Genomic DNA, 25,727 nt, shown 5'->3' with positions numbered 1-25,727 from the left:
AGCCCAGAGCCCCGTCCCAAATCACCTCTCTGAGGCTCAGCGTGAGGTTCCCATCAAAGCCAGGTAGATGAAGGGCTCATCCCTTTCCTCTCTCCTGAAGCAGAGACACTTCTGAGCTGTTTGCAGCCGGTTGATGCGTTAGTGCCCGGCTTTGTCAGAGCAAGGCTGTGGGAAGAGAAGAACTTGGAGCTGGCAGCCCCGTTTTCCAAGCCCCAACCAAGGTGTCCTCACCAGGAGGACAGTGGACCCTGGGATGAATCATTTACAGCTGGTAGCAAGAGGGTTTGCTTTTATTCGGGGTTGTGAAGACCCTTTTGAAGCAGCACAGGACCCCCTGATGTGCAAACACAGACTGAATGCCTCTGATCAGCCCCAGCCCGCGATTCTCCCGTAACCTCGGGAGCACAAGAATCCCCTCCCCGAATGATCCCATGTCACATCCATACATTCATTGCATCTCCTTTTCTCTGCACCTCGGGTGGGTGTCTGTGCCACCCTTTGGGACCATCTCCAGGAGTGATCCCGTTTGACCCCATGCTGGGGATGGGGCCACCCTGAGTGTGACTTTTAGGGACCACGTCCAGCTGGCAGAGCTCCGCACTTCTCCTACATCTGAGGGGGATAAAACCTCCCAAATCAGGAGGCTACCAAGCTTTCCGGGGATGGAGAGTGTCACGGCGAGACTCTGACTCCTTGGGAGGGTCAGCCCGTGCAGGCAGAGGAGCGCCGCAGACAAAAATGCTGATGCAAGCAAATCCAGCATGCCGTTGGGAGGAAGACTGTGCCCTCCGGACTATTTCTGGCTTGTTTTTCTTAACTATGGAGCCACTGATCTATGATATTGTCACTGCTGTGACTCTGCAGTTGGAATTGCATCAAGCCAGAGTTACAGAGAGGGTTGCGCGCGGGTCTCGGGGGACCGGTAATGGGAGAGAGCCCTTCACCTCCTGTTTACGCTTTAATGCCCATCCAGGTTATTCATTATTTATTGCTAATGTATTTATAGAGCATTACTAGCACGCACGGTGCTTTGCAGACATTTGGGGAAAAGGTCCTCTCTCCTTCGGGTATCGTGGTATAAATAGAGCGGTTAAACACAACACGGGCTCTGCTGACCCGTTGCTTTTGCACCCGAGTCCTGACGAGCCGGAGGGGCCATCTCTCCCCTCCAGGGTCTTGTGGCTTTTCCAGGGGTGATTTTTTTTTTTTTTTTCCTGATGGGCTGGTGCAGCATTTGCTCCGTGCATCTGTTGGGTCCAGGACATACAGCAAAGCCGAGCCCGGCTGTGGGGCACCCGAAGCACCCGCTGCCTGATGCCCTTGTTCTCAAGCTGGGGGCTGCAACACAGCGAAGCGAGCTGGCCGTCACAATCCAGCACTGCAGGGTTTCATTTATTTGGGGTGAAAAACCACCCTGACAATTCCAGATCCCATGCCCGATTCACTGCCTTCACTTGCCCCCTGCCTTTCCCTCCACAGCTCCTCAGGAACCATCTCCACAACCCAACTCATCCCATGATGACCACGACCGGCCCCAGCAGACCTGCCCACCCGCAGCTGCATTTGCAAGTCCATAATGTTTAAATGCAAAAATCTTTGATACCATCTTAAAATATGCACCAATTAGCTCAGCGGATCCAATTCCACCCGGCTCTCTGGATGCCGATGAATCAATTAGTGGAAATGCGGCGGGCTGGGACCCTGTGGGGTGGATGGTGGCTGCGCTACCAAAATGACCCTCTCCATCCTCTAACCAAGTGGCATATGGGATCTGGGTGCTCCTGACCGGGATGTATGGACACGGGAGCTGCAGAGCAAGAAAAGGGGGTGGCATGAAGCACCCAGCCAGCGGTGGGTCACTGCCGGTGACCGCCGCTCCTGGGAACGAGCTCATGGCTGCGGCAGTAACCACATCAGCTGCAGCCCGCAGGGACGTGCCGTCCCCACCTTGTTTTGTCTGCCCGTCCTGGCCTGCCTTTTATTTCCCACTTCTTATCTGCCCGTGCTGAGCAAACGGGATGGGGGGAAGGCGGTTTCTGCCGGGTCATAGGGAAACAGCTTGGCCATGGGACCGGGGAGTCCCAGCCTGACCTCCAGCCCCAGCGTCCATCGTGTCTTTGCACCATCCCTGGAGCAAGACACAAAATCTGGGACTTATTCTCCCATTCTCCTGCATCCTGGGGACTGTCCCAGGTTGGGCTAAAAGCAGGTTTTTTACAAAACCTTTTGCAATCCCAAGAGGGTGCAAGCAGTGGAGGGAGAGAAATCACCTGGGATGAAGGAAAACCTGAAGCAGGACCTCTCACTTCAGTGCCAAACCCCTTGCAAATACAAGTGGGAGGATTTTTCTAAGTGAAAGAAGTGTTGTTTCCAATGGCTTCACATGGAAAACATTAAAAAAAAAAAATATTCCTCATTTTCCAGCATTTTTCCAAGCATCGTCCTGCAGAGAAACAAGCAATTCCAGCGTCACAGGTGTGAATTTTAAAGGGATGCTGCGTTCGGCTGCTGCCAGTGTTTGCTGAGCAAAGGTTAATAGCTGGGTTCAAATGCTGCAATTTATGGATTGTAAGATTTCTTAGTAGTGAAACAGCTGTTCTTACACTGGCCACAGAGCATCAATCTGCCCCAAAACACATGGCCAGGGCAGAAAACCACCAAAAGGGATCATCAGTGACAGCAAAAAAAAAAAACCCACCCCAAAAAGGAGCCAGAGGGAGAAGTGGAAATGCCCCATCCAAGAGGGCAGAGGAGGCAGAGAGCTCCGCTCTGCTCCCTCCCTCTCTGTCCCGACACATCTCATGATGATATCGCAACTGCCCGGGAGAGGAACAGAGACCAGAAAATTAATTATTTTTTTTTAAAATCATCTATTATATCTTCAGATCTTCCCCTCTAACTATGCCTGCGTGACAGGGGAGACAAAGGGCCGTTGTTTTAACGCTGTTAATTGCTAATTTAAGGCTGGCGAGCAGGAAAAGCATTTCTGCGCCATCCGTGGCCTCCTGCTCCGCGGCCCCCGGCACTTCTCCGTTGTGGCAGCGGAGGCAGGGAAACACCAGGACCATGGGATGGCTTACACCCAAAGCTGCGGCTTTCATACTGCGCACAAACCACGTGGAAAACGCAAGAAAAATCACACGGATGACTACAGAGCCCAAGACACCAGGGCATTTAATGCCTTTTTCTTCCAGCCTTCGCTAAAAAGCCATCCGCAATCAGCCAACAAGAGCAGCACCAGCAGCAAAGAAACCAGAGTGGGACGTGGTGGGAGAGGATCTGTGAAGCCCAAAGGTCTTCAGCTCTGAACCAGAGCCGTGCTTGCACATCCCCGGCCTGCAAAACCAAAAATAACTTGGACCTTCATTGAAGGGGGGGGAAGGAGAAGCAAAATCACAGAGCAGGTGACCGTACACTGGTTACTGAAGACATGGCGCAAGTAATCAATTCTCTTTGGAAGCCTCCAGAAGATAACGATAACGAGGTGATGAGTAACGGTCTGTATTGATTTGTAGGAACAAATTGCATCAGTCCAACCTAATCTCGTCCCCCGACATGGCGATGCACCCCAGCATCGGGGCGATGCAGATCTCCTTGCCTTTAGCAGCAAGGAGTCTTTGATACCGCTTCAAATACAGAATTATGGTCTGGGGGAGAAGGTGAGGGAGGACCCAAAACCTAATCCAAGTCCAACAGGGGCTCAAAGGCGAGCACATGTTTGAGGGGTTCCAGGATCCACTGTGACCATTAACTACATCACATTCCCACAATCCAGTGTGACCATTAACAACTGGGAATGAAGAGCGTCTACCTGGTGGTCGATGCTGAGATGTCAGCATTGAAACTGCAGACTGGTAAAACGGGTGGTAAATTGGTCCAGGGCCATCCAGCAAGGACACGGGGATGTTGCTAGAGAGGAGACGAACACACAGGACCAATAAGATGGATGGCAAGAGAAGACCATAAATCCAAGAGTGACCCATCCGTTTGGGGATGGAGGAAGACGGGGGTGTCCTTCTGCTCCATGGGGTGTCTCAAAGCTCAGTTTTGGGGCTCTGCATTTCAGGAAAGTGATGACCCAACTGGAGAAAGGTCAGAAAACAGTGGCTATGAAGAGAAAGAGGGAAAAGTCTGTCCTCCACACCTGCATCTGAAAGGACAGAGGTCCTGGGCTGGTTTTGGGCTGGACCAGGCTGAAACGAGGAGCAGAGATGCTACAAGGTGAAAAGGAGGAGCAGAAGGACAGGTGGGTGCAGAGGAGGAGCAGTCACAGACACCAGCACAGCCCCAACCCCAATTCCCTGATGGTTCACAGCTTTGCTGGGATGACGGTGGCACCCAGTTGCCATGCTGGGATTTCATCACCCCCCCCGCAGGCCCCACACCAGCTGTCCCTGGGGAAGTCCAGGATGTTTGCAGCAGGCAAGGAAGGCAACGTTGTCCCACCAGGCAAGAGTCTTCGTGTCCCCAAAGCCACCCTGCCACAGTACAGCACCAGAGCACACGTCCCATCCAAACCTTGGAGCATCTCCATCCTTCAAAGTCAAAGGGTTAAGCTCCCTTTCAGCTGCAGAGAGCCTTGTGCTCTCCCATAACCTCCAAGGTCACTCACCGACCGTGTGTTATGGCTTTTGGAGAGGGAGTGAAGGCACCCTGCCTCCACCTCGGTTTTTACGGCAGATGGTCCTTCTCTCAGAAGCCACGGAGAAGGACTAAAAGATGCCGGGATTTTTGCAGCCCAGCAGATGAGAGCTTGCCAGGACCTCCACGCAAAGCAGCAGACGTAGCCCACCGGCTGCCTCATTTTCCAAAGCGCTATTGATTCGTTAAATATAGCAATTAAATGTGATAAATGGGCCCCAAAGTGCTATTTTGAGGGAGAGGAGGCTCCATCCATGAGCGCTGCAGTGCTGGCTCAGCACAACCCACTGTGTACATCTGGGCTCTCCCCACTCCTTCTCCTTGGGTGCGAGAGTGGATGCTGCCCCATGCTTTAATAGTTGATATCACACACTTCTTTGACGTATTCCCAAATCTGTTCGTCTCCCCCTGCCCCTCCCACAAGCTCCTTTGCTTTCTGTAGCTGCTGTTAAACACCGTCACTTTAAATGTAGGGTTTGCCCAATTTCTGGGAGCAGCTCAAGCCACCAGTCACACCAGTGGCCAAAATTTACCTGGTCCCTGCAAAATTCAGGAGAGCTTCAAGGAGTGGGAATCCCAAGGGGGTGGGCAGGGGAAGTCCTTCAGGAAAAAGAGCAGGATGAGAGGAGAAGTCCTTCGGAAAAAAGAGCAGGGAGGAGGGGAAAAAATCAAAATGTGAGAGAAAACGTGCACAGGATGGAGTTTATTTAATGTGACCCCCAGCTCAGAGGTATTTAGACACCCAAAGGGGGTCCAGCACCCAAATCCTGCTGCTGATCGTGCTGCTCCATCTGGCTCCGAACACAGCACACCCAACCCCTGACTGTGCATCGCTCCAGCGTCCGAAAATCCCATGCCCACCCCAACGCTGTCCCCATGGCCAGGGGGTTGTGACCCCCCGGGATCTCAGCAGCCTGTGCCCCCTGGGCAGCCCCCTGGGACGGTGGCAAGACCAAGGCAGTCTTTGCAGCAGAGGTAATATCTTTTATTAGCCCGGCGGATACAATAAAGAGAAAATAAAGCCAGGAGCGCACAACGGGCCAGCGCCGCGTGCCCGACACCGGTCGGGTTTTTTTCCAAGCCTGTCTAATAAAAGCGATGACCTCTCCGTCCCTCAGCATCGCCTCTCCTGGGAGCACGGGCCCTCACGGCAGCTGGACCCCACGGCTCCCCACGAAGCTGGGGAGGGGACGGGGACCCACGAGGGATGATGTGACCGAGTCCCAAAAAACAAAAGCAGCGATAACTTGGAGGCAGCAGCGACAATCCTGCCTGCGCCTCTCTCCAGGCTGCAATGCTGAAGGATGCTGCGGGGTGTCTGGCTCGTGGGGCAGGTCAGGGAATGGGGACCGGGGCTGCAAGGGGACCGGGACAGCCCCCAAATCCTCCCCGGGCTGGAGGGTGGCTGAGACAATCCTCCAAATCCTTCCCGGGCTGGTAAGGGACCGTGACAGCCCCCGACCCCTCTCCAGGGCTGGGACAGGAGGGGACGGGATGGGGACGGGACCGGAGCAGCCCCCCAACTCCCCCCATGCTGGGAAAGGACCGGGACAACCTCAGGGGACCGGAACAGCCACAAAACCATTTCCGGGGCTGGAAAGGGACCGGGACACCCCCCAAATCCTCCCTGGGGCTGGAGGGTGACCGGGAGAGCCCCCAAATCCTCCCCGGGCTTAAAAGAAACCGGGACAGTCCCCAACCCTTCCCCGGGCTGCAAGGGGACCGGGACATCGGGAAATCCCCCAAATCCTCCCCGGGCTTGATGAGGACAGGGACATCCCCCAACCCCAAATCGGGCTGGCAGGGGACCGCGCCAGCCCCCACCCTCACCCCCCCCCCCCCGCCCCCCCCGCAGCGGCGGGGCCACCGTGGGGGCCGGCCTAAGCCGAGCGGTGCCAAGCCGAGCCGAACCGTGCCGAACCGTGCCGAGCCGTGCCAAGCTGTGCCGAGCCGAGCAGAGCCGAGCCGCGCCCCCCCCCCCCCCGACGGCAGCTGCCCGCGGCGCTCCTCCGCCCAGCCCGCAGCGCCGGGCAGCCCCAACCCGTCCCCCTTCCTCCTCCTCCTCCTCCTCCTTCCTCCCCCCTCCTCCCTCCCTCCCTCCCTCCCCCCCCCCCAGCCCGATTTGGGCAGCGGCGCGGCCGGAGCTCCCAGCAGAACCGCCGTGTGCGGGCGCCGCGCCGGAGGCAGCTCAGCCCCGGGGGGGGGGGGGGTGGGGTGGGTTTGCAGGGAAGCAGGTCCGTCCCCCCCACACCCCTCCATCACCCATCCCACCCCCACCCACACCCCCCACCTTCATCCGCGCCCTCCCGCTCCCCCCCGGCCCCCTGTCCCACCCCTGCATGCCCGGGCAGCGAGCATGGCCCGCAGGCAGGCGCGGGCAGCGGGCAGCGGGCGCTGGCTGCCCTGGCTGGGATTCGCCTTGCTGCCGCTGGCAGTGCCCCCCGCCGCCGCCCCCGGGGGCTGCCCGTCCGCCTGCTACTGCGTGGCCACCCCGGAGTTGGTGCAGTGCCGGTACGAGAGGTTGGAGGAACCGCCGAAGGAGCTGCCGGCCACCGTGCAGAACCTCAGCATCGCAGGCAGCAACCTGAGCGTGCTGCATCGCGCTGCCTTCGCTGCCCACCCGCTGCCGGACCTCCGCCTGCTCCGCTTGCGCCACGATAACATCCAAACCATCGAGGACATGGCTCTGCAAGGGTTGTCCTCCCTACACACCCTCGACCTGAGCTACAACCCGCTGCTCTCGGTGGCCGCCGGCGCTTTTGCCGGCGCGCCGCTGCTGCGTACGCTGCAGCTGAACCAGGCGTTGCTGGCCGCCCCGTTGGAGGAACAGCTCGCCTTGGCCCTGCGCAACCTCAGCCTGCGGCGCTTGGAACTGGCGGGCAACGCGCTGTTGGCGCTGCCGGCCGCCCTGCTGCCCGCCGGCCTGGAGGAGCTGGACCTGCGGAACAACTCGCTGCAGCGGCTGACGGCCACCGAGCTGCAAAGCCTGGAAGCACCGGGGTTGCGGGGGCTCCGGCTCACTTTGGGGGCCAACCCGCTGAGTTGCGACTGCGCCCTGCGCCCGTTCCTCACCTGGCTACGTGCCACCGTCTCCCGCGTGTCCGACGCCCGCAGCCTGCACTGCGCCGGACCGCCGCCGCTACGCGGGACCACCGTGCTGCGTCTGCGGCTCGATGGGCTGATGTGTGCGGCCACCGAGGGCGGCGAGCCCGGTCGGCTGGAGACGGCCTCTTACGTCTTTTTCGGCATCGTGTTGGCCCTCATCGGCATTGTCTTCCTCATGGTGCTCTACCTGAACCGCCGCGGCATCAAGCGTTGGCTCCACAACCTCCGCGAGGCTTGCCGCGATCAGATGGAGGGCTACCACTACCGCTACGAGCAGGACGCCGATCCCCGCCGTACCAGCACCGTCGGCACCCCTGGCCTCTGACGGCACCCTCGGCATCTCACCCCCACCCCTCCGGCATCCCCGGCATCTGCCCACCATGCCGCCCCTCGACGCCTCCTCTCCCGACATTCACCTCATCCCAGCCCCGTCACCATCCCCTTGCCATGGCACCGCCAAAAATTAGTTTCTGAGGATGAGCCGGCCTTGGGGATGGGTGCTGGGGTGCGTCAGAGTGGGGTGCACCCTTCTCGGAGGGCTCCGGACCGGATCTCCCCGTCCGTGCCCTACTTGACCCCGTAGCGCTGATTCCCACAGAGGACCAGGCTGGATCCATTCCCAACACCCACGGGCAGGGGGAAGCGCATCCGAATCGGCCCCGCGGGATGCCGGCACGCGCAGCCCCGGTGCTCCTGGGAGGATTACGAACTGCTTCCCGCACCTCCTCTCCAGCAGCAGGTTTCTTCGGCAAACCGTGGGATGCCACACTGCCGGCAGGGCTCGGCACCGCGCGCACGTGAGTGTTTGCTTGGCACATCCCGGGAAGCAGCGGGCAATACCTGAAACTGTCCTCCTGGATGTTCCTGGAGCCTGGACTTGAATTTGACCATGTACAGCTCTCTTTCCTATTAGACTTCTATTTGACAGATGCAATACTTAACTTGATTTCTTTTTTGTTTTCTTTTTTTTTTTTTTTTTCCTCCAAACACAAAGGAAAACACACCGTCCAGCCGCTCCCCCCCAAGAAGCGTTGTGCTTTTCCGAGCCCTTTTATCCATTTGGTTTTGTTCAATGACATTTCCAGCTCTTTCCAGGCACAAAAACGATGCAGCTGTGTAGGAAACGCCTCCGCTGGCTGCGTGCATGTTCCCCAGGGCACGCGGGGGCAGCCCTTTTCTGACTTTAAAATATGCCCTAGACTAGGCTGTCTCAGCACTTTGTAATTTAAAACGAGCGAAGCAAAAGCTCTCGACCTAGTTCACCCGCCCGTGTTTGCTTTAGAACCGTGCCTGTTACTATATCCTAGAGCAAATATATTGAAAGCTGCATCCACCCTATCGGCTATTTTCTATAAAGCTTCTTGCAACGATTTCTGAATATCTCCTTGGCTGAGACGATGTTATTGCGATTGGTTTGCCGGAGGAAGGCAGCTGTGGGCTCCTCTGTAGTTTTGCTGGTGCTTCAAAACTTCCTTTTCCTGGTCCGGTTTGGTGGCCAGTGATGCAGAGAAGTTTTGCACGGTTTGTGCACAGAGCTCAGGCTCTGCCGGTCCTGATCCTTCCCTGGTAACAGGGCAAGGATTTGGGAAAATTATCCAGTTAATAGGTTTGTAAAGGGGGTTTTGTCTCCTGGGTGTTTTGGTACCTAATTCATGAGACACCGGAGCGCTGAGCCACTGGGGAGAGGCAGCGCAGGGCTGCGACTCGCAGCGTTTTCCAAAAAGAAGCTGTAGCTCTTGCAACGTGGCATCTTAAAATGCTGAATTTTGGCTGAAAATGTATATGTGTTGCATTTCGATACATCTGTGTTTGCCTTTCTCTGTACTGGGAGACCGATACGGGTGAACCGGGCAGGGGTGAGGACGGAGGCTGCACCCTCACTGCCCCACAGCCGTGCCGGGGCCAGCACCCGTGTTTGCCCGAGCTTTGGGATCCTTGCCGGGGGCGGGGGGGAGCAGCAGGTACCCAGCGTGTTGGGTTTGTAAATGAGAGTTTTGTGGGATTTATGGGCCCCTGAGCCCCCGTGTGTGTGTGTGTACTCAGCTCCTGCACCGGGTGTAGAGCTCTGCTGGGGGAAAGCGCAGTTATTTCCATCCCAGGTGTGCCTGGAGGCCCCGGGAAGGATGCGACCTGGCGCAGGATCTTTTGCGTTTTACCCGTTGCTTTTTCCCCCCGTTGCATTTTCCTCCTTTATGTTTCTTTCCCTCGCAAGCCCGGTATCAAGGTGGGCAAGCCAGGAAAGGGGAGTTGGTGCAGAGCCGTTATGTCTGGCTGTATTCAGGTGGGGATGGGGCACTGGGAGTCAAAATGAGTTTCCTGGGTGCTCTGGGCTGGTTCTGCTGAGCAGGGAGCTGGTTCCCCACCGGAGCCGGGTCCTGGCTCTGACTCAGTTCCCGGGGAAGCCCCAGAGACCCCCACGGCCCAGCTCCAGCAGAAAGTTCTTACATTTTAGGGACTTTTTTCTGAGTTTTTCTCCCCATCCTAGGAGCTTTTGGGGCCCCCGCCCCACATCACCTCCCCATGCCATGAGTTACCGGGCAGGTTTATGGGGAAGAAATCTCAGCCTGCCCCTCGCCCCCATCCACTTTCCCACCCCACTCCCCCTCCATGCAGCCAAAACGCAGCCCCCAAGCAAGAAAAAGGTCAAAAGGTACAAATCCACCCCATTGACATCTGGCAGCCACATCTGGCAGAGCACCCTGTGCCGGGACCAAACGCTGCTGAGCACCACGGGTCATCCCAGGCTGCGATTCCAGCGGAGCAGCATCAATTGGTGGGGACGATGTTGGGAAGTCCTGGCAAGATTTAACATCTCGCAGCCAGGAGGAGAAGCGCCCGGAGGATTTTGCGGGCAGAGGGGTGGTTGCTGGAGCAGGGAACACAGCGTCTGTCTGGCAGCAGCCACCAGTGCCTGGCAATAGATAACAGGAAGGAAATCACCTCCGGGGAGATGGAAAAGCGACCAAACACATCCTGACCCCAAAGCCCTTTGCCAAAGGGGGTGGCCGGCATGGGCAGCTGGTTGCTGCGGCTTTCCCCAAGGCCAAAGGGAGGGATGCGGTGGGTTTTGGGCCCCGGGGATGAGGACACTCCTCCTTTCGGCACCGAGCAGAGGGAGGTTTGGAGCATTGCACTCCTCATCCTCGCTGGGTGTGCTGAGACCCCCGGGGTGTACGTGCCGACCCCCTCCGGGGAGGCAAAGCCCCTTCGGCCCGGCGAAGGTGACGTGCGAGCGGTCGGATGGGGGTGGTTGGGTGGATAAGCAGTTGTAGGAGCTAATTCTTGTGGCCTGTTAACGTTAATATTATTCTGTACAGCGCATACCCCACGCATGACAAATCAGCAGGATTAGGGAACCTCTGGATAAGTGAAACCGAGACTCCAAACTCACGTCCCAAAGACGGCCGTGTGTTTAGAGAAACCCAGCTGCTGTCATGTTTCCGTGTGGTCCCTTTCCGCAAAGGGCTCGGCGAGGGGGATGTGAACGTCCCCGCACCCCGACTCTTCGGCAGCAAGCTGCTGCCCGAGTGGAAAGTTACCCCGGCAGCTCCTTCAGCTGAATGAAATGCAGGATATAAACAGCATCTGCAACACGAATCAAGCAAAGGATGCTCAGAGTCCTCTGTGGTGACTCGTCACCAAAAAACAGGAAAAAAAAACCCCAAAATGTCTATTTATATGCCCAATCTGGCCAAGAGGGAAACAGTGAGATTTAGCCGAGGAGGTGGATGTGGGTGCAGCCGGCATTGGGCCAGGCAACCCTGCCTGCACCCATCCTGCCCCCGCACACGTCCTTGGGGGGTTTAGGTGCTTGTGTCACCAGACCAGGGTGTCCCAGGTGTGTTTGGAGAAGCATTTTTGCTCAAGTTTGGTAGAAGTTGCTCCGTGGTACCCAGAGCTGCAGGAGAGATGCTGAGCACGGGCTTGTTTAGTGCAGAAGAGGCCAAAAATACCAGAGTGGTGATTGCTGCTTGATTGATCAAATGGAAATAACTCGGCTGGAGCATCATCCTTGTCCCCACTGAACACGGGGCTGCGATGGCCCAGCACTAGGGCAGGGAAGAAAATCAGCCACATTTACCAAATGACAATTAATTCTCCCCAAGCAGCTTCACCCCTGAGAAGCTTCACACCAGGCTCCTTCATCCTCCTTCTCCATTAGCAGGGATAAACTCAAACCTACGGGGGGGAGAAAAATAAAAACCCCTTTGCTTTTCATTGATTGCTTTAGGAAGAGGAAGGAGCTGTCACCCTTGTGCATTGGGGAAACTGAGGTACAAATGAAGCAGGGCCAAATTCCTGATAGCAGGGAAGGGTTTGGGCAGGAAAAACCCCACAGAAATGGATTTAATGGGGTTCACTTAGAACTCTGGGCAGCTTTGGGACCTTCAAGCCCGGGACAGTCCCCGCTCTGTTTGTCCTTCCTGCAGCTCAGAGGTAGCGCCTGCACCCTGCCAAAGAAATTGGGATTAAATAGGATCCCACCTATTTACTTGTGAGTGCTTCTAATTAGCTGGGTTGGGATAATGCCGGGAGACGGGGGTACCCAGTGCAGCTGAGCACTGACGCGCTCAGCACAGCGATGAGCCGTCGGCAGCACTGTGGGGCTGGGAGCTTGTCCTGGGGCAGAGGAGACCCAGCCCAGCCGCGGGGCACAGGGTGGGAGGTCAAAGCACCCCGACACGAACAGCAGTGTGACCCCCGGGGTAGCAGGGACAGGCAGGGACAGGCAGGGCTCGGATGGGCTGGGACAGAAAGAGCAAGGCAGGGCAGGAAGATGTAGGGCAGGGATGGACAGGCCCAGGATGGGCAAGGGACAGGCAGCTCACTGACCTGGACAGGCAGGGATGGGCAGGGATGGGACAGGCAGCAGTGCCCAGGCAGGAAAAGGCTGGACAAGAGACTGGCAGGGACGCCCAGACAGGGACAGGCACTGGGGGACTGATGGGAGCTGGGCTGAGAGATGCTCCCCACATGCCCCAAAGGGAGCTGAACCCCAGCAGCTCCCCAGGGCACCCCCAGAGGCCGCAGCCCCACAGCCTCGTGCCCTCCCTGCCACACGGGTCCCGGCGTGGGGCCACCTCGTCCCTCCCCAGGGGTGGCTTTTCACCCCAGTGTGTGTTTTCATCCGAGCCTGGCTCCGGGCAGCCCTGCAGGGAGCTGGCACCGCACGGCCCGGGCAGATGGGGAAGAACGTGTTTCCGCTAATCTGCCCCAATCTGGATTATTTTTTGAAATAAACATGCTTTTTCCCAGCTGTTTTAAGCAAGTTTTTGGCACGTTGGGGACAGGTGGGATTCTGGGGATGGGGGAGAAGCTGGCAGGGGGGGAGATGATGGAGTGGTGGGTGTCCCTGTGCCCCCAGGCTCCCATTGTTTGCTTGGAGAGCAGGGACCAGAGCATCTTTGAGGTGGTTTTGGCAGCACGTCACCCAACTCACGGGGCTGGGATCATCCTGTGGTGCTTACTGTGGACAGGGGAAAATCTTTGCTGAAGTTTCCCTCTATCAAAAGCCACAGAGAACTAATTTAGGGTGAGGGACTGGTGTCAGCCCCGAAGACCATCTCTCCCCTACGAAGCAGAGCTGGGATCATTTGCAGCTCCCGTCGGGGTAAAACGGCACAGAAAACGCCTCTGGCCATGGGTGTCCAGGATGGTCCGTGTCAGGCAGTTCCTGAGGGTTTGGGGGTATCTCCAAGAGGCAGGGCGAGCAGGATTGACCCAGGGCAGATCAGCATTGGTCCCTCATCCTGCATAAGGGGATGCACCAACACAGATTAACACCGCAGAGCTGCTCCATCCTCCCAGCACGTTCCCCTAGTGCTCACCAGCCTGACATTTACAGATACCTATTTTTAGATGATCTTCATCACTTCCAATTGTTCACACTCCTCAGTCTCAGAGGATGCATCCTCAGCTTAGATGGACACAATACCAGTTCCCTCCCTCCGGTCCTTCCCCCTCCTGCAGTTTTACACCAGCGTGACTGACCCCAGCCCTTGGCCCAGGCCTGGATAACACCGCCACGTTACAGCTGCTCACAGCTCCGTTCCCTCCCCATCGTGGTACAATTTGCACAAACCATCCTGCTTCAGAGGAAGCCCCTGAGAAGGACCTTTCTGTGATGGCCTTTTGGGGGAGGTTTCCATGTTCCTCATGAAGAGGAACCCAAATCATCTCTAATGTGCAAGTGGAGAACCTGCACCCCAAAGCCATGGAGATGTTGCTCTGCACGGGCACGATGAGCTGCCCATGAGCTGAATTGGGCTGTACCGCTGGGCTTTTGGGTGGTGTTTCGCTCTTGCTCTGTGCCTCAGTTTCCCTTTTGGGGAGCAGCACAGTTGAGGGCTTCCCCTCAACCCCAGGGACTGGGCTTTGGGGGTTGCTGGCCCCGCTCTGACCCCAAACCCTCTGAAGGGGCTTCAGGTGCTCTAGTGTGCTCCATATGGTGCTGCATACGCATAGAAATCACTCGTTAGCTTTCCCCCATAACGTGATGGGAGGAAGTAACCCTCATCGCTTCGTGCTGCCCTGACACGGAGGACACCAGCCCACAGCCCCCACCAGCACCCGGGGCACCAGCCGTGTCCTCCTGGGGCAAGATGGATCCAACCAGCAGGACAAAACCACGAGACACGGGCTCCAGAGACACTCACAAGCCCCCAGGGGCTGAGCCCAAGAGACAGACCACGCAGGCTGGGCTTGGCATACTGGTAATTAATTTAGTTAGTAAATTAACATTTAAATTGACCAGCCCTGAATGTGAAGCCAGATACTTCTGTCTGCCAGGACTCACCAGCCTCCAGCAACCGCGGCTGCTCCCAGGCCGATGTCCCCGGGATCCAGCAGCGCGGAGGAACCCCAGAGCCTCCACGCGATGCTCCGGTCCCCCAAACCGCTCAGACGTTCCCCGGAGGCGGCTGTGTCGTGTCGTGCTGTTCCTGGAAGAGATGTCCCTCTTCAGCAGGGATAAGGGCAGCGGATCCTGCCCCCAGGGTCCTCCCCGCTGCTCTGCGCCCCAACCCCAAACCCCGGGGGTGCCCAGCCTGTCCCATGGTTGTCCCCAAACCTTGAGAGGGGTGCAGCGGGCCAGCTCCAGCACCCACCTCTGCACGGGCTCGTGGTGACATCCAGCGCCGGTTCCTGCAATTACAGAGCGGCGGAGCCCGCAGAGGCTCAGCCATCGCTGTGACCTGTCGGGGTCCTGTCCCTGCTGAGTCTGTGGGTGATAGCACTGCCCCCCTCACCCCCAACCAACCCCTCCACCTCCCCGTCCTCCTGCTGTTTTCTCATTTACCAACCAGTCTGAAGCCTTCAGGGGTGAGGTTAAGTCTCTGCCTGGAAAGCACCATCCGTCGTGCTGTCAGCGCGGCACGGGGGAGAACTCAGAGGTAATTCTGGTGAGCTGGCAGGAGGAGAGGGGTTCCGATAGGGAGCAGGGGGGGCTCTTCAGCCTTGGCAAGGAGAAAATAAAAAATATAAAAAACCCCACCACAACAATTTAGACCCCCCCTAGGATGAAACCTGCGGAACCCTCCTAGACACACTGCCGTGCCCCCAGGAACCATCTTCTATCAACCCTGACGATGTTTTAAAGTGGCTTAAAATATTAAAGCCAAGCGGGGGTGAAATCAGCTCTTGTCTCCAAGTTTAACAGTGAGCACAAGAACCACGTAAAATCCCCAGCACAGGCTGATCTCCTGAGGACGGAGGGACCAGCAAGGGGGTGGTCCCTCTCCCTCACCACCCTTCCTGGTGGGACACTCCCTGTGGAGCCGAAACCTTTCATTTGGACCAGTGCCACCCTGGGTCAGACCTGCTGCTCTAGCCCTGCTCTCACCTGCAGTGCCCACCCCAGCTCACCTCGACAGCGGCTGCTCCCCTGTCCCGGTCCCCTTCTCCCCATCACAGCTCACAAACAGACCCTCTCGCTCCCCTCACCTGCTCCCTTCCAGGCTGTTGCTTTTCCTGAAGCAACTTCACCCCCGAAACACCAGCCTCTCCTCACTCTGGGTTGTGCCCACCTGCGTTACGGCCCCAAGCACCCACCTAAACCTGCTGAAGGGAATACCTGTGGCGAACTTGCACCTTTCCTGTGGCACAGTCCCCTTTACATCGTATTGTCCGTTTTCTTTTTTTCATGAGGATGAAGCCAACCTCTATGCCACACTAGCTAAAAAATGCCAAGCATGGTGTCCCTTGAGGGGGGAGCTATAGACATGGGACACTTTCTTCTTCCAATTCCTGCCTGCCCAAAAGGGAGAAGATTTATTTATGTACGTGTCACCTGCCAGACCCACTCTCCCCGGTTTTGGGTAGTTGCTCTCTGCACTAATTCACCTGCCCTGGCTGGTGGGTCACTCCCCAACTTGGTCCCCTGACCTTGGCTCTGTGGTGGCATCAGTGGTGACTTCAGGTCACAACCAGCCCGTCAGTCCCTGGTGCTCTGCCCCAGGACACCTTCAGGGCCAAGTCCCTCGGAAATGGCATCACAGTTTGACAGGATAGGTGTCATTGAGTGTCATCAGAAGGACGAGCCTTCGTACAGCTTCTTCAGAAAACACTCTCCTTCCTGGGCTTTAGGGGTCTGAGTGGCAACGGTCAATATTCCTCCCGCACCAAGTCAGGAACATTTATCCACCAGCTCCATTTTTGGAGCAAAAGTGTTTGACTAAAGACCAAAGAAACATGAAGGTTTGCTACTACGAAGAGAATATTTTATTACTTGTAACACTTTATTCAGCTAAATCCACATAGCAATACACACAGAAATACTTCAGAAAAGTGCAAATTCTCACTCTGTATTTGTAATATGCCCTAGTTTTAAAGAACAGACATGGGGTAAACAAGAGTACAGATCCAGAACTCCCCAGGATTCTAGACAAGGAGAACGATGCAGCTCCAGATACTTCAATCACCTCGTACAAAGCTACTCTTGAGCATGCAAAGGGCTGGGGAGGATGGACCATGTGCTGTGCACCAGGAATTTGGTATCAGGATGGACTCTGATCATCCAGGCATCACCATGCCAAGAGCCCTCCTCTCTTACTTGGGGAGAGAAGAGGGCAAAAAGGGGGGGGGGGAAGACAAAATGAAGACAGTAATAGTTTTAAAATTAAAGAGAAGATCCAAGTGCTTTCTAAAGCAGACCGCGCATTCTGCCCTGCCCCAAATGACAGAAACCATCATTCCCCCCCGTGGCTTCTCCCTCAGTACTCAGTTTCACACAAACACACTCCCTTTAATAAAACAGAAACTGAAATCCTTCGCACTTCAGGAGCCAAAGAGGGGACACAAAGTGCTACCTGAGTACCGCTAAATCAGGGAATAACGCCATAAATTTCAACAGGCAGGTATCCTCCAAGCAAAGACACAGCAACAGCTTGAGATCAGTCAAGAATTGCCCAGGGCAGGCAAAGGAGCCCCAGGCAGTGTGTACGGCATGTTGTAAGTCAGCTCAACCTCTGAAACAGAAACGCATACAAATTTAATTCTTAATTTAGTCTGTGGATGACACACGTAAGTATTTCCTCTCCTTAAAAGGAAGAGCTGAGTATTTAAAATTAAGGAAATTAGGAGACATACTCAGGCAAGATCCTAGTTCTCCTGCAGCCCAAGGGAAACCTGGCTTCTTCGAGCTGTGTCCTGCTGGGGATGGCAGTGAAGGGAAGGGCAGGCGAAGCACAACCAGCTCACCACCTGAACAGGACACCGTGCCGACGGCAAACACAAACCAAGGGCTACACTACTGTGGGCTAGAGCTAGAGCTGTACTTGGAGCTTCCAGGCAAACTCTCCCGTGTTACACACGCTCCCTCCTTCTCTTCCACTAAGAGTTCTATGATTCACTCGTGCTGCCGCAGGAATCATCTTTTAGAGGTGCAGGAGGAGACACATGAATAGCACTTGAAGCTAGTTCAACCACAGACTGGATGCTACATCACGACTAGAATAAAAAAAAAAATTCTGCTACAAGCTCTGTATCGTAGACATTCGACGTTGCCTGGCAAGTCTCCGGTACTTCTAAAGGTCCTATCCTAGGCCTATGGCAACTTTATCTCAGTGAGACAGAGATTAAGCCTGTCACATCAAAAAGGGAAAGACAAAAACTAGCGCTCCTAATTTTATCAAATGCTAAAACCAAATAATTGGCTGCGTGATTACAGTCTAAGCCAACGACTTGCTGTAGGCCAGCCTTTAAAAAGGTGTATTTTAACTGGAAGCGCCTAGTAAACAACATCCACAGCGTACTTTGATCTATTATCTGCTTCCTACTCAAGTTTGAAAAGCCTTTGTTCTTATCTGAAAAGTAGTAAAGAACAGCTGACGACTGAGAGAAGGTTGTGCACAAGCCCTAATAAACTCTATCACGATCTATAACCAAGTTACAGGGCAATGAAATAAGAGAATTACAGTCCTTCACAGTAACAGAAGTAAGGGAAGCAAGATCAGAGGGAGGAAATAGAGGAAGAGTTCCACAAATGGAACAGTATAAATATATCAAACAGTTCAAATACAGTAGGAAAACAACAGTAGCAGCAGTTTAAAAACAGCAATAGTTATTATACCCTTAAAATACATTCAACACATTGTGCCTGTTGCTGTCATTCCAAAAGCACAGCTACGTCTCTAACTTACTGCTCAAATCTATTGACGAGAAGAATCCCAGACACCTAACTCCCTGTGTTTGTTTTTTTTTGTTAAAGATATTTAGACTATGAACAGTTACTGACTTCTAAGAATGCTGATTTGAAAACATAAGCACAATTTTCTTCCATACTGCATTTATAAACACTTGCCTACTGATATAAAGCAGATCTCTGGGAAATTGTGTATTCCTGCTCTTTGGAGGAGCGCAAACATAACTCACGAGACGTAAATCCTACCGCTAACTGCTACAATATACACACAGCTGACCTCATCTCACACACTATGCTTTTTACAGTGTTTACCTTTGTTCAAAATTATGTTCCAAGTCACTTGTTCTCTTCTGAACTACTAGTAGGCTATTTAAAAAATCAAAATCCAAAACACCTAAAGCTTTAATCTGCTGCCAACGGAACAAACGGCAAGAGCCTCCTTCAAATTCGGTGCAGTTGAGATCCAGATCTGCACCTTTTTGTGAAAACTGAAGGCAAAGCAGCAGCCAGAAATGCCTTCACACCTCTGAGACCTACTCAATAACATGAGTATACTCTAAGCATAAATGCTTTCACCCATTTTCCTCACCACATCAGTCAAATACACAAAAAAAAAAAAAAAAGGTTTTTTTGGCATTAGATACATTTCGTTCAATTGCAGAATTATTTGGAAATATCTTCTCTTAAAATAAAAAATAAATAAATATTGGTGGCAAATAAGAATTTGCAACACAGACCTTCTGCAGTACATGTACATTCATATACAGCAAAATACTTATCCACGGTTATAGTGCAAAGCTTCTGTCAGCATGAAATACCCGATACCCGCACGGACACAGAAACCTTGGTGCTCTTTAAAGCCACCTAGATGCAACACATACAAAACCACTCTGCGCAATCCTCTGGCATCAAGCTGTAAGGGTATGATAAGATGGAGGACAAATGTAAAGATTTAACAATAGTGGCAAACCAACAGCTTTAAGTTAAGTGCATCTTGGGTTCTTGCTCATGTAACCTTCAATACAGAGGTAAAATGTTCAGATTTATCTATTTCTTTTATCTAATTATTGTAAAGTGATAGCAGGGAGATGTCCAGAACATCACTGACTTCATTCTGAAGGCTTATATTAGCAATTTAGTAGCACAAATTAACAAGTATTATCCTCAGTTAATCAATATGCAGTCTTTCTTGAAGTGTTGTTTCAGTTAAAGGATCTTCCACAGTCTTTCTGTACGAAAACATGGCTTTTATTTTCTCAAATCCTAGATATCTACATGAGAATTTCTGTATCTATTTTTTGGAAGTCAAATCACTTTCTGTTCAAGCGAAGGTAGGAAACACATAATGGGAAGTTGTTGAAAAATTGCCCTAAAAGGTAAATAATAGTATTTGCAAACAACTATTCTAACAAATTAGTTTACAAGATGTGCCAAAAAAATTTAATACTGATTTAGTAACCAAAAAAGAATAATCAAGGATGTCAGTGTCTCACCTCCACTTTCTTCTTCTTCTTTTTTTTTTTTTTTTTTTTTTTAAATACACAGGCAGTATGAATTCAAGCCAAAACCAAAAGAGTCCCTATCTGGAAGTTTCATATAGAGTTACTGAATTTCTGAAACCTTTATTAAAAAAACAAAACAAAACCAAAGACTTAAGCCCCTTCAGAGATGCAGGACAAAAAAAAAACATTTACAAATCCTATAGTAGTGAGAATGGGCAATTTAACCAAGGAATGAACAAGTTTCTAATCATCGAAAACCCAGACTGCAAGTGGAACCGCACGTGTTGCCACTATTGTTTCACTGTCAAGTTAATATTTTAAGATACACCCAGGAAAGATACAACGCACTAAGAGCACCTTTAACAACAGAAGGATACTTAAGTAGCTGAAAAATGTCATATTGAACAACTTGCCTCAACAAGAAATGCTAAGCACTGAACTCTACTTCAACGGTTTTGGAAATTAAGACCTGTAGCAATGACACCTACATTCACGCACAACAGCTAGGAAGAAGCAAGATTCTTTGTCAGTTTGGAGCGATCGCTTCCTTCAAACGCTATGGACTATCCAATTTTAAAACTTTTTCACATAAAAGGTATTTGGTACCTGAAATTAGCTTAAGACAAGATCTACTGGCTAAGATCAGCTGCCTAAACCTACAAGGGCAGTCCATTTGCATTGGTGCAGATTAATTAGTCTTTTGGTCAAAAGGACAGAAAATTATAATAAATTCCACCCTTTTCTCTCACTTCCTCTCCTTATCCCAATTTTCTAGTCCAGACTTTGGTGAAAAACCTGACAAAAGAATGCTTCTTCTTTATAGAATAAAAATGTAGCTGTTTAACACACATACACACACGCACACGTATTAAAGTGAGTTCTGTTCTTGGTTCCTTTGTTTCACATGACACAGTCACTTCTTTGAACACCAGTTACAGGAGATCTAAGCGGAGCGCCAGATCAGTCCATTCTTGTCAGGTTCAAGAAAATTCTCAATCAAAGCTTCAATAAGCTTCTGAAGTTCTTCTTCCAGCATGGTTCTGTCACTAGAAAGAGAACAATACCATGTCAGAGGTTTGATAAACAGCAGGCATCTATTAAAAAAAGAAAAAAAAAAAAAAGAAAAATCTGATGATGGACTAGCTCTTATGTTTCCTACCACTATCAAGGTGTAGAGACTCTGACCTGCTTGCTTTAACAAGGTATTTTTGGTAGGGACTATTGCATTATTAAATTAAATTTAATTAACTAAAGAAAAAAATAATCGCCACTAGAGGGCTCTAGGCTAGCAGAGAGAACACGAGAACTAATGACTGCAAAACCAATGCAAGACTGCACAGACACAGACTGTAAATGGATTAAAAAGTAAAAATGAGCTACTAATCGAACAGGTAGCTACCCTATATTATTCTCTACGCAGCCCACCTAGGGTACCTGGTTCTATTTTGACTCAAGTGCAGTTTTGGAGGATTGAGTAAAAAAGTGTCACGGCTCACGTGTGTAACATCCTGATCCTTTCCCTATTTAAGTGCCCAGACATTCCTTTGAGTAGAAAGACAACATCCACATGCACAAACACTAATGCACTGCAACACGCCTTTAAAAAGGCATAATCCCTCTCCAGGCCCAGAAGTCTCACTGGAGGAAGAGGAACTCAGTCTGTTTTTTAACAGAGAATAGGCAAAACAGGCTTATTTACGTTTGCTTTGTTCTTTTGTGGAACTGGCAATCTATCATTGCCCTTCAGGTCACCACTTCCTTTTAAAGAAAACACCCAAAAATGCCGCGATAAAACTGACTTTCCCGATGCTCAGCTTTTAAGAATAATCAACGAACAGCAATTCAGAGAAACATTTGCAAAGCTTGCAGGGAGAGGACTGCCTTTTGAGGTTCCTACAGATCATTTCATGCCTTGAACCAGGGAAACTTGAAAGCTTTTCAGTGCCGCGTTCCAGACAATAATTGCCATTAACCATAGGTATTACTAAAATGAAAGGTTGATGTATTTTTCTGACTTACCAGAATGAACAGCAGCAGAAGCCCAAATGATGCAAAGCATCTCAGGTACTTTGTTTCTCTCCTCACTACTCTTTCTCGTCTGCCCTTCACTTGTGTTAAGATTAGGCTAAGGGCATACTTCTAGCCTTTATTTCTTTCTTGTAGGTGCAGCTTTTTGCCTCAACTGTATCTTAACTTTTCTTCAGCATTTACACCAAATGGTACCTTCCCACTCCCAGGTTCATGTTCCAACTGAAGTGAGAATTTCCATACCCGCATAACAAAGAAGTGCTTTCATATACCAGACCATCAGAAAGCTCTCTGACCAAGTAATTACAAGCTTCTGGCAAGAGCTGCCATTCCAAAAACTGGGGTGTAGAACTCCTACCACTTCTCTGACCTGCTGTGACTCCATGCTCAATTCAAAACAACTTAAAAACATAGCTCACAAGATGAGCTGTACTTGTGTTACACACTTCAGGTAGCAATAAACCATGTTTTAAAGAATACTTCAGCAAGCTTTAAACTAAAGTTGTCAGAGGAGGGGAACCTCAATCCATCCCACTCCTACCAGTTTGATGCCACTACCAGCAAGAGATGCCCAGAGGCGGGAGAAGTATCACAGGTCAGCAGAAGAGCATGTGGTGTGCAGCGCAGAGGAACTCCAGCCAGTACGTCAACTTTGCTGGGGCCCATCTGAAACACCTCTAATCAAACACACAGCATGGGGAACAAACAAGAGGAGTTGGAGATGTGGACACACCTGCAGGGTGTGATCTCATTGGCATCATGGAGATGTGGTGGGACAGCAGGGCATAAGCAATCCAGGAGGTTCCTGGAATGCATTGATGGTAACTTCCTTCTCCAAATGATAGAGGAGCCAACAAGGAGAGCTGCCATGCTGGACCTTGGTCTCACCAAAAAGGGGGCGCTGGTGGGGAATGTGAAGCTCAAGGGCAGCCTTGGATACAGGGGCCATGAAATGGTGGAGTTGAAGATCCTCAGGGCAGCAAAGACAATGCACAGCAAGCTCACTACTCTGGACTTTGGGAGAGCAGACTATGGCCTCTTCAGGGACCTGCTTGGTAGGTACCATGGGACAAGGTCCTGGAGGGAAGAGGGGCCCAAGACAGCTGGTTGGTATTCAAGGGTCACCTCCTCCAAGCTCAGGAGCGATGCATCCCAACAGAGAAGAAGTCAGGCAGAAACTCCCAGAGGCCTGCATGGAGGAACAAGGAGCTCCTGGGCAAACTCAACCACAAAAAGGAAGCCTACGGAGGGTGGAGGCAAGGGCAGGTGGCCTGGGAGGAGTACAGACAAACTCTCTGAGCAGTCAGGGATCAGGCTGGGAGAACTAGAGCCCTGATAGAATTAAATCTGGCCAGGAAGGTCAAGAAAAGCAACAAGAAAAGCTTCTACAGGTACATCAGCGATAAAAGGAAGACGAGAGAAAATGTGGCCCCACTCTGGAATTCAACAGGAGACCTGGTTACCCAGGATATGGAGAAGGCTGAGGTACTCAACCACTCTTTTTGACTCAGGCCTTCACCAGTAGGGGCTCCAGCCCAGGTCACAGAAGGCAAAGGCAGGGACTGGGAGAATGAAGAACCACTCGCTGTAGGAGAAGATCAGGTTTGAGACCATCTAAGGAACCTGAAGGTGCACAAGTCCATGGGACCCGACGAGATGCATCCACGGGTCCTGGGGGAACTGGCGGATGAAGTTGCCAAGCTACTCTCCATTCTGTCTGAGAAGTTGTGGCAGTCCGGTGAAGTTCCCCACTGACTGCCAAAGGGGAAGCATAACCCTGTTTTTAAGAGGGGAAAAAAGGAAGACCTGGGGAACTACAAGCCGGTCAGTCTCACCTCTGTGCCTCACAGGATCGCAGAGCAGATCCTCCTGGAAACTGCTCGGGCACATGGGAAATAAGGAGGTGACTGGTGACAGCCAACATGGCTTCACGAAGGGCAAACTGTGCCTGCCAAATTTGGTGGCCGCCTACGATGGGGTTACAGCGTTGGTGGATAAGGGAAGAGCAACTGATGCCATCTACCTGCCTTTGTGCAAAGCATGGAGAGACATGAACTTGATGGATGGACCAGTTGGTGCATAAGGAATTGGCTGGACGGTCGCACCCAAAGAGTTCTGGTCAACGGCTCAACATCCAAGTGGAGACCAGTGACGCGTGGCGTTCCTCAGGGGTCAGTATTGGGACCAGCGCTGTTTAACATCTTTGTCAGGGACACGGACAGTGGGATCGAGTGCACCCTCAGCAAGTTTGCCGACGACACCAAGCTGTGTGGTGGGTCGACACGCTGGAGGGAAGGGATGCCATCCAGAGGGTCCTGGACAGGCTGCAGAGGTGGGCCCATGCAAAACGCATGAAGTTCAACAACGCCAAGGGCAAGGTCCTGTACATAGGTCAGGCCAGTCCCAAGCCCAACTCCAGGCTGGGTGCAGAATGGATGGAGAGCAGCCCTGAGGAGAAGGACTTGGGGGTGTTGGGGGGTGAGAAGCTCAACATGACCCAGCAAAGTGCGCTGGCAGCCCAGAAAGCCACCCGTGTCCTGGGCTGTGTGTCCAGCAGCATGACCAGCAGGTCGAGGGAGGGGATTCTGCCCCTCTGCTCCGCTCTGCTGAGACCCCCCTGCAGTGCTGCGTCCAGCTCGGGGGTCCCCAGCACAAGAAGGACGTGGAGCTGTTGGAGCGAGTCCAGAGGAGGCCACGGAGATGATGGGAGGGCTGGAGCACCTCTGCTGTGGAGACAGGCTGAGAGAGTTGGGCTGGTTCAGCCTGGAGAAGAGAAGGCTGCGGGGAGACCTTAGAGCCCCTTCCAGTCCCTCCAGGGGCTCCAGGAAAGCTGGAGAGGGGCTGGTGACAAGGGCAGAGAGTGACAGGCCAAGGGGAATGGCCTGAAGCTGCAGGAGGGGAGATGGAGATGGGATGGGAGGCAGAAATCCTTCCCTGTGAGGGTGCTGAGGCCCTGGCACAGGTTGCCCCGAGAAGCTGTGGCTGCCCCCGGCTCCCTGGCAGTGTTGAAGGCCAGGTTGGATGGGGCTTTGGGCAAGCTGGGCTAGTGGAGGGTGTCCCTGCTCATGGCTGGGGGTTGGAACTAGATGGGCTTTGAGGTCCCTTCCAACTCAAACCAGTCTGTGATTCCATGAACTGTGGAAAGCTGTCTACGCATGGGTCTGTGTATCCCCTCATGAGCACATTTTAAAAGAAAGGCAATCTACCACTCACTATCCACTGACCGACTCAACCTGATAAAAAAGTGCAGTTATAAGAATATGCTTACTCAGCATTCCTGCCAATATGTAGAAATAAATACCAAATCAGAGGCCCCTTTATGTTATTTTCAATTCTCTGCTCCACAGAAATGTTGGGACACAGGTCTCAAAACAAGGGGTACTCACACAGTTTAGGTTAGGAATCCTGTTCAAGAGCCTGCTTCTCTCCATTAGCTACACTGAGAACCTGGGTTCCTCATTCGTGCTACTGATTTCAGTGATGTAAACATACCCTATATGTTTTCTTCCCCTTTATACTGAAAGAAGCTCAATCCAGGTGACTGTCAAAAGGGGAGAGATTTCTAATTACTCTCCAGTAGCCCAGAGCAGCACAGCAGATTCCCAAATGTAACAGCAATCCACTTTGATTTAAGAATACTTGCCAGAAGCAGCACAACTTCATCACTTATTAAAAAGTGAATGAAGAATTGGGTTAATAAGCCTCCTACTGTAGCAGATGCTGAAAATTCAATTTTGTCTTATCCACTATACAGAGGCGATCCCTTATGAGGGGGAAAGTGCATCACTCTGACAGTTTAACAGGCTGAATAG

General features: G+C 52.6%; 2 protein-coding genes across 4 annotated transcripts in view; one reads left to right on the top strand and one right to left on the bottom strand.

The window, feature by feature from the left end:
• Positions 1-6,940: 6,940 nt before the first annotated feature.
• On the top strand, positions 6,941-9,523 carry TPBGL (trophoblast glycoprotein like). The gene has a single exon (XM_075742979.1). The coding sequence runs from the start codon at positions 6,998-7,000 to the stop codon at positions 8,069-8,071; it is 1,074 nt and encodes a 357-aa protein (XP_075599094.1). The 5' UTR covers positions 6,941-6,997; the 3' UTR covers positions 8,072-9,523.
• Positions 9,524-18,431: 8,908 nt separating this feature from the next.
• PGM2L1 (phosphoglucomutase 2 like 1) overlaps positions 18,432-25,727 on the bottom strand; it is a 46,330-nt gene continuing 39,034 nt past the window's right edge. For all 3 annotated transcript variants that reach the window (XM_075742659.1, XM_075742658.1, XM_075742660.1), the window contains one exon: positions 18,432-20,933. In XM_075742659.1, coding sequence (XP_075598774.1) covers positions 20,831-20,933 — 103 coding nt within the window. In that variant the 3' untranslated portion in view covers positions 18,432-20,830. The remainder of the gene's footprint in view (positions 20,934-25,727) is intronic.

The sequence above is a fragment of the Balearica regulorum genome, chromosome 1 (assembly GCF_011004875.1).
Source record: "Balearica regulorum gibbericeps isolate bBalReg1 chromosome 1, bBalReg1.pri, whole genome shotgun sequence".
In the NCBI taxonomy this organism is placed as follows: Eukaryota; Metazoa; Chordata; class Aves; order Gruiformes; family Gruidae; genus Balearica; species Balearica regulorum.
Note: the sequence above shows the minus strand (reverse complement) of the source record. Positions and strands in the feature narration are given on the sequence as shown.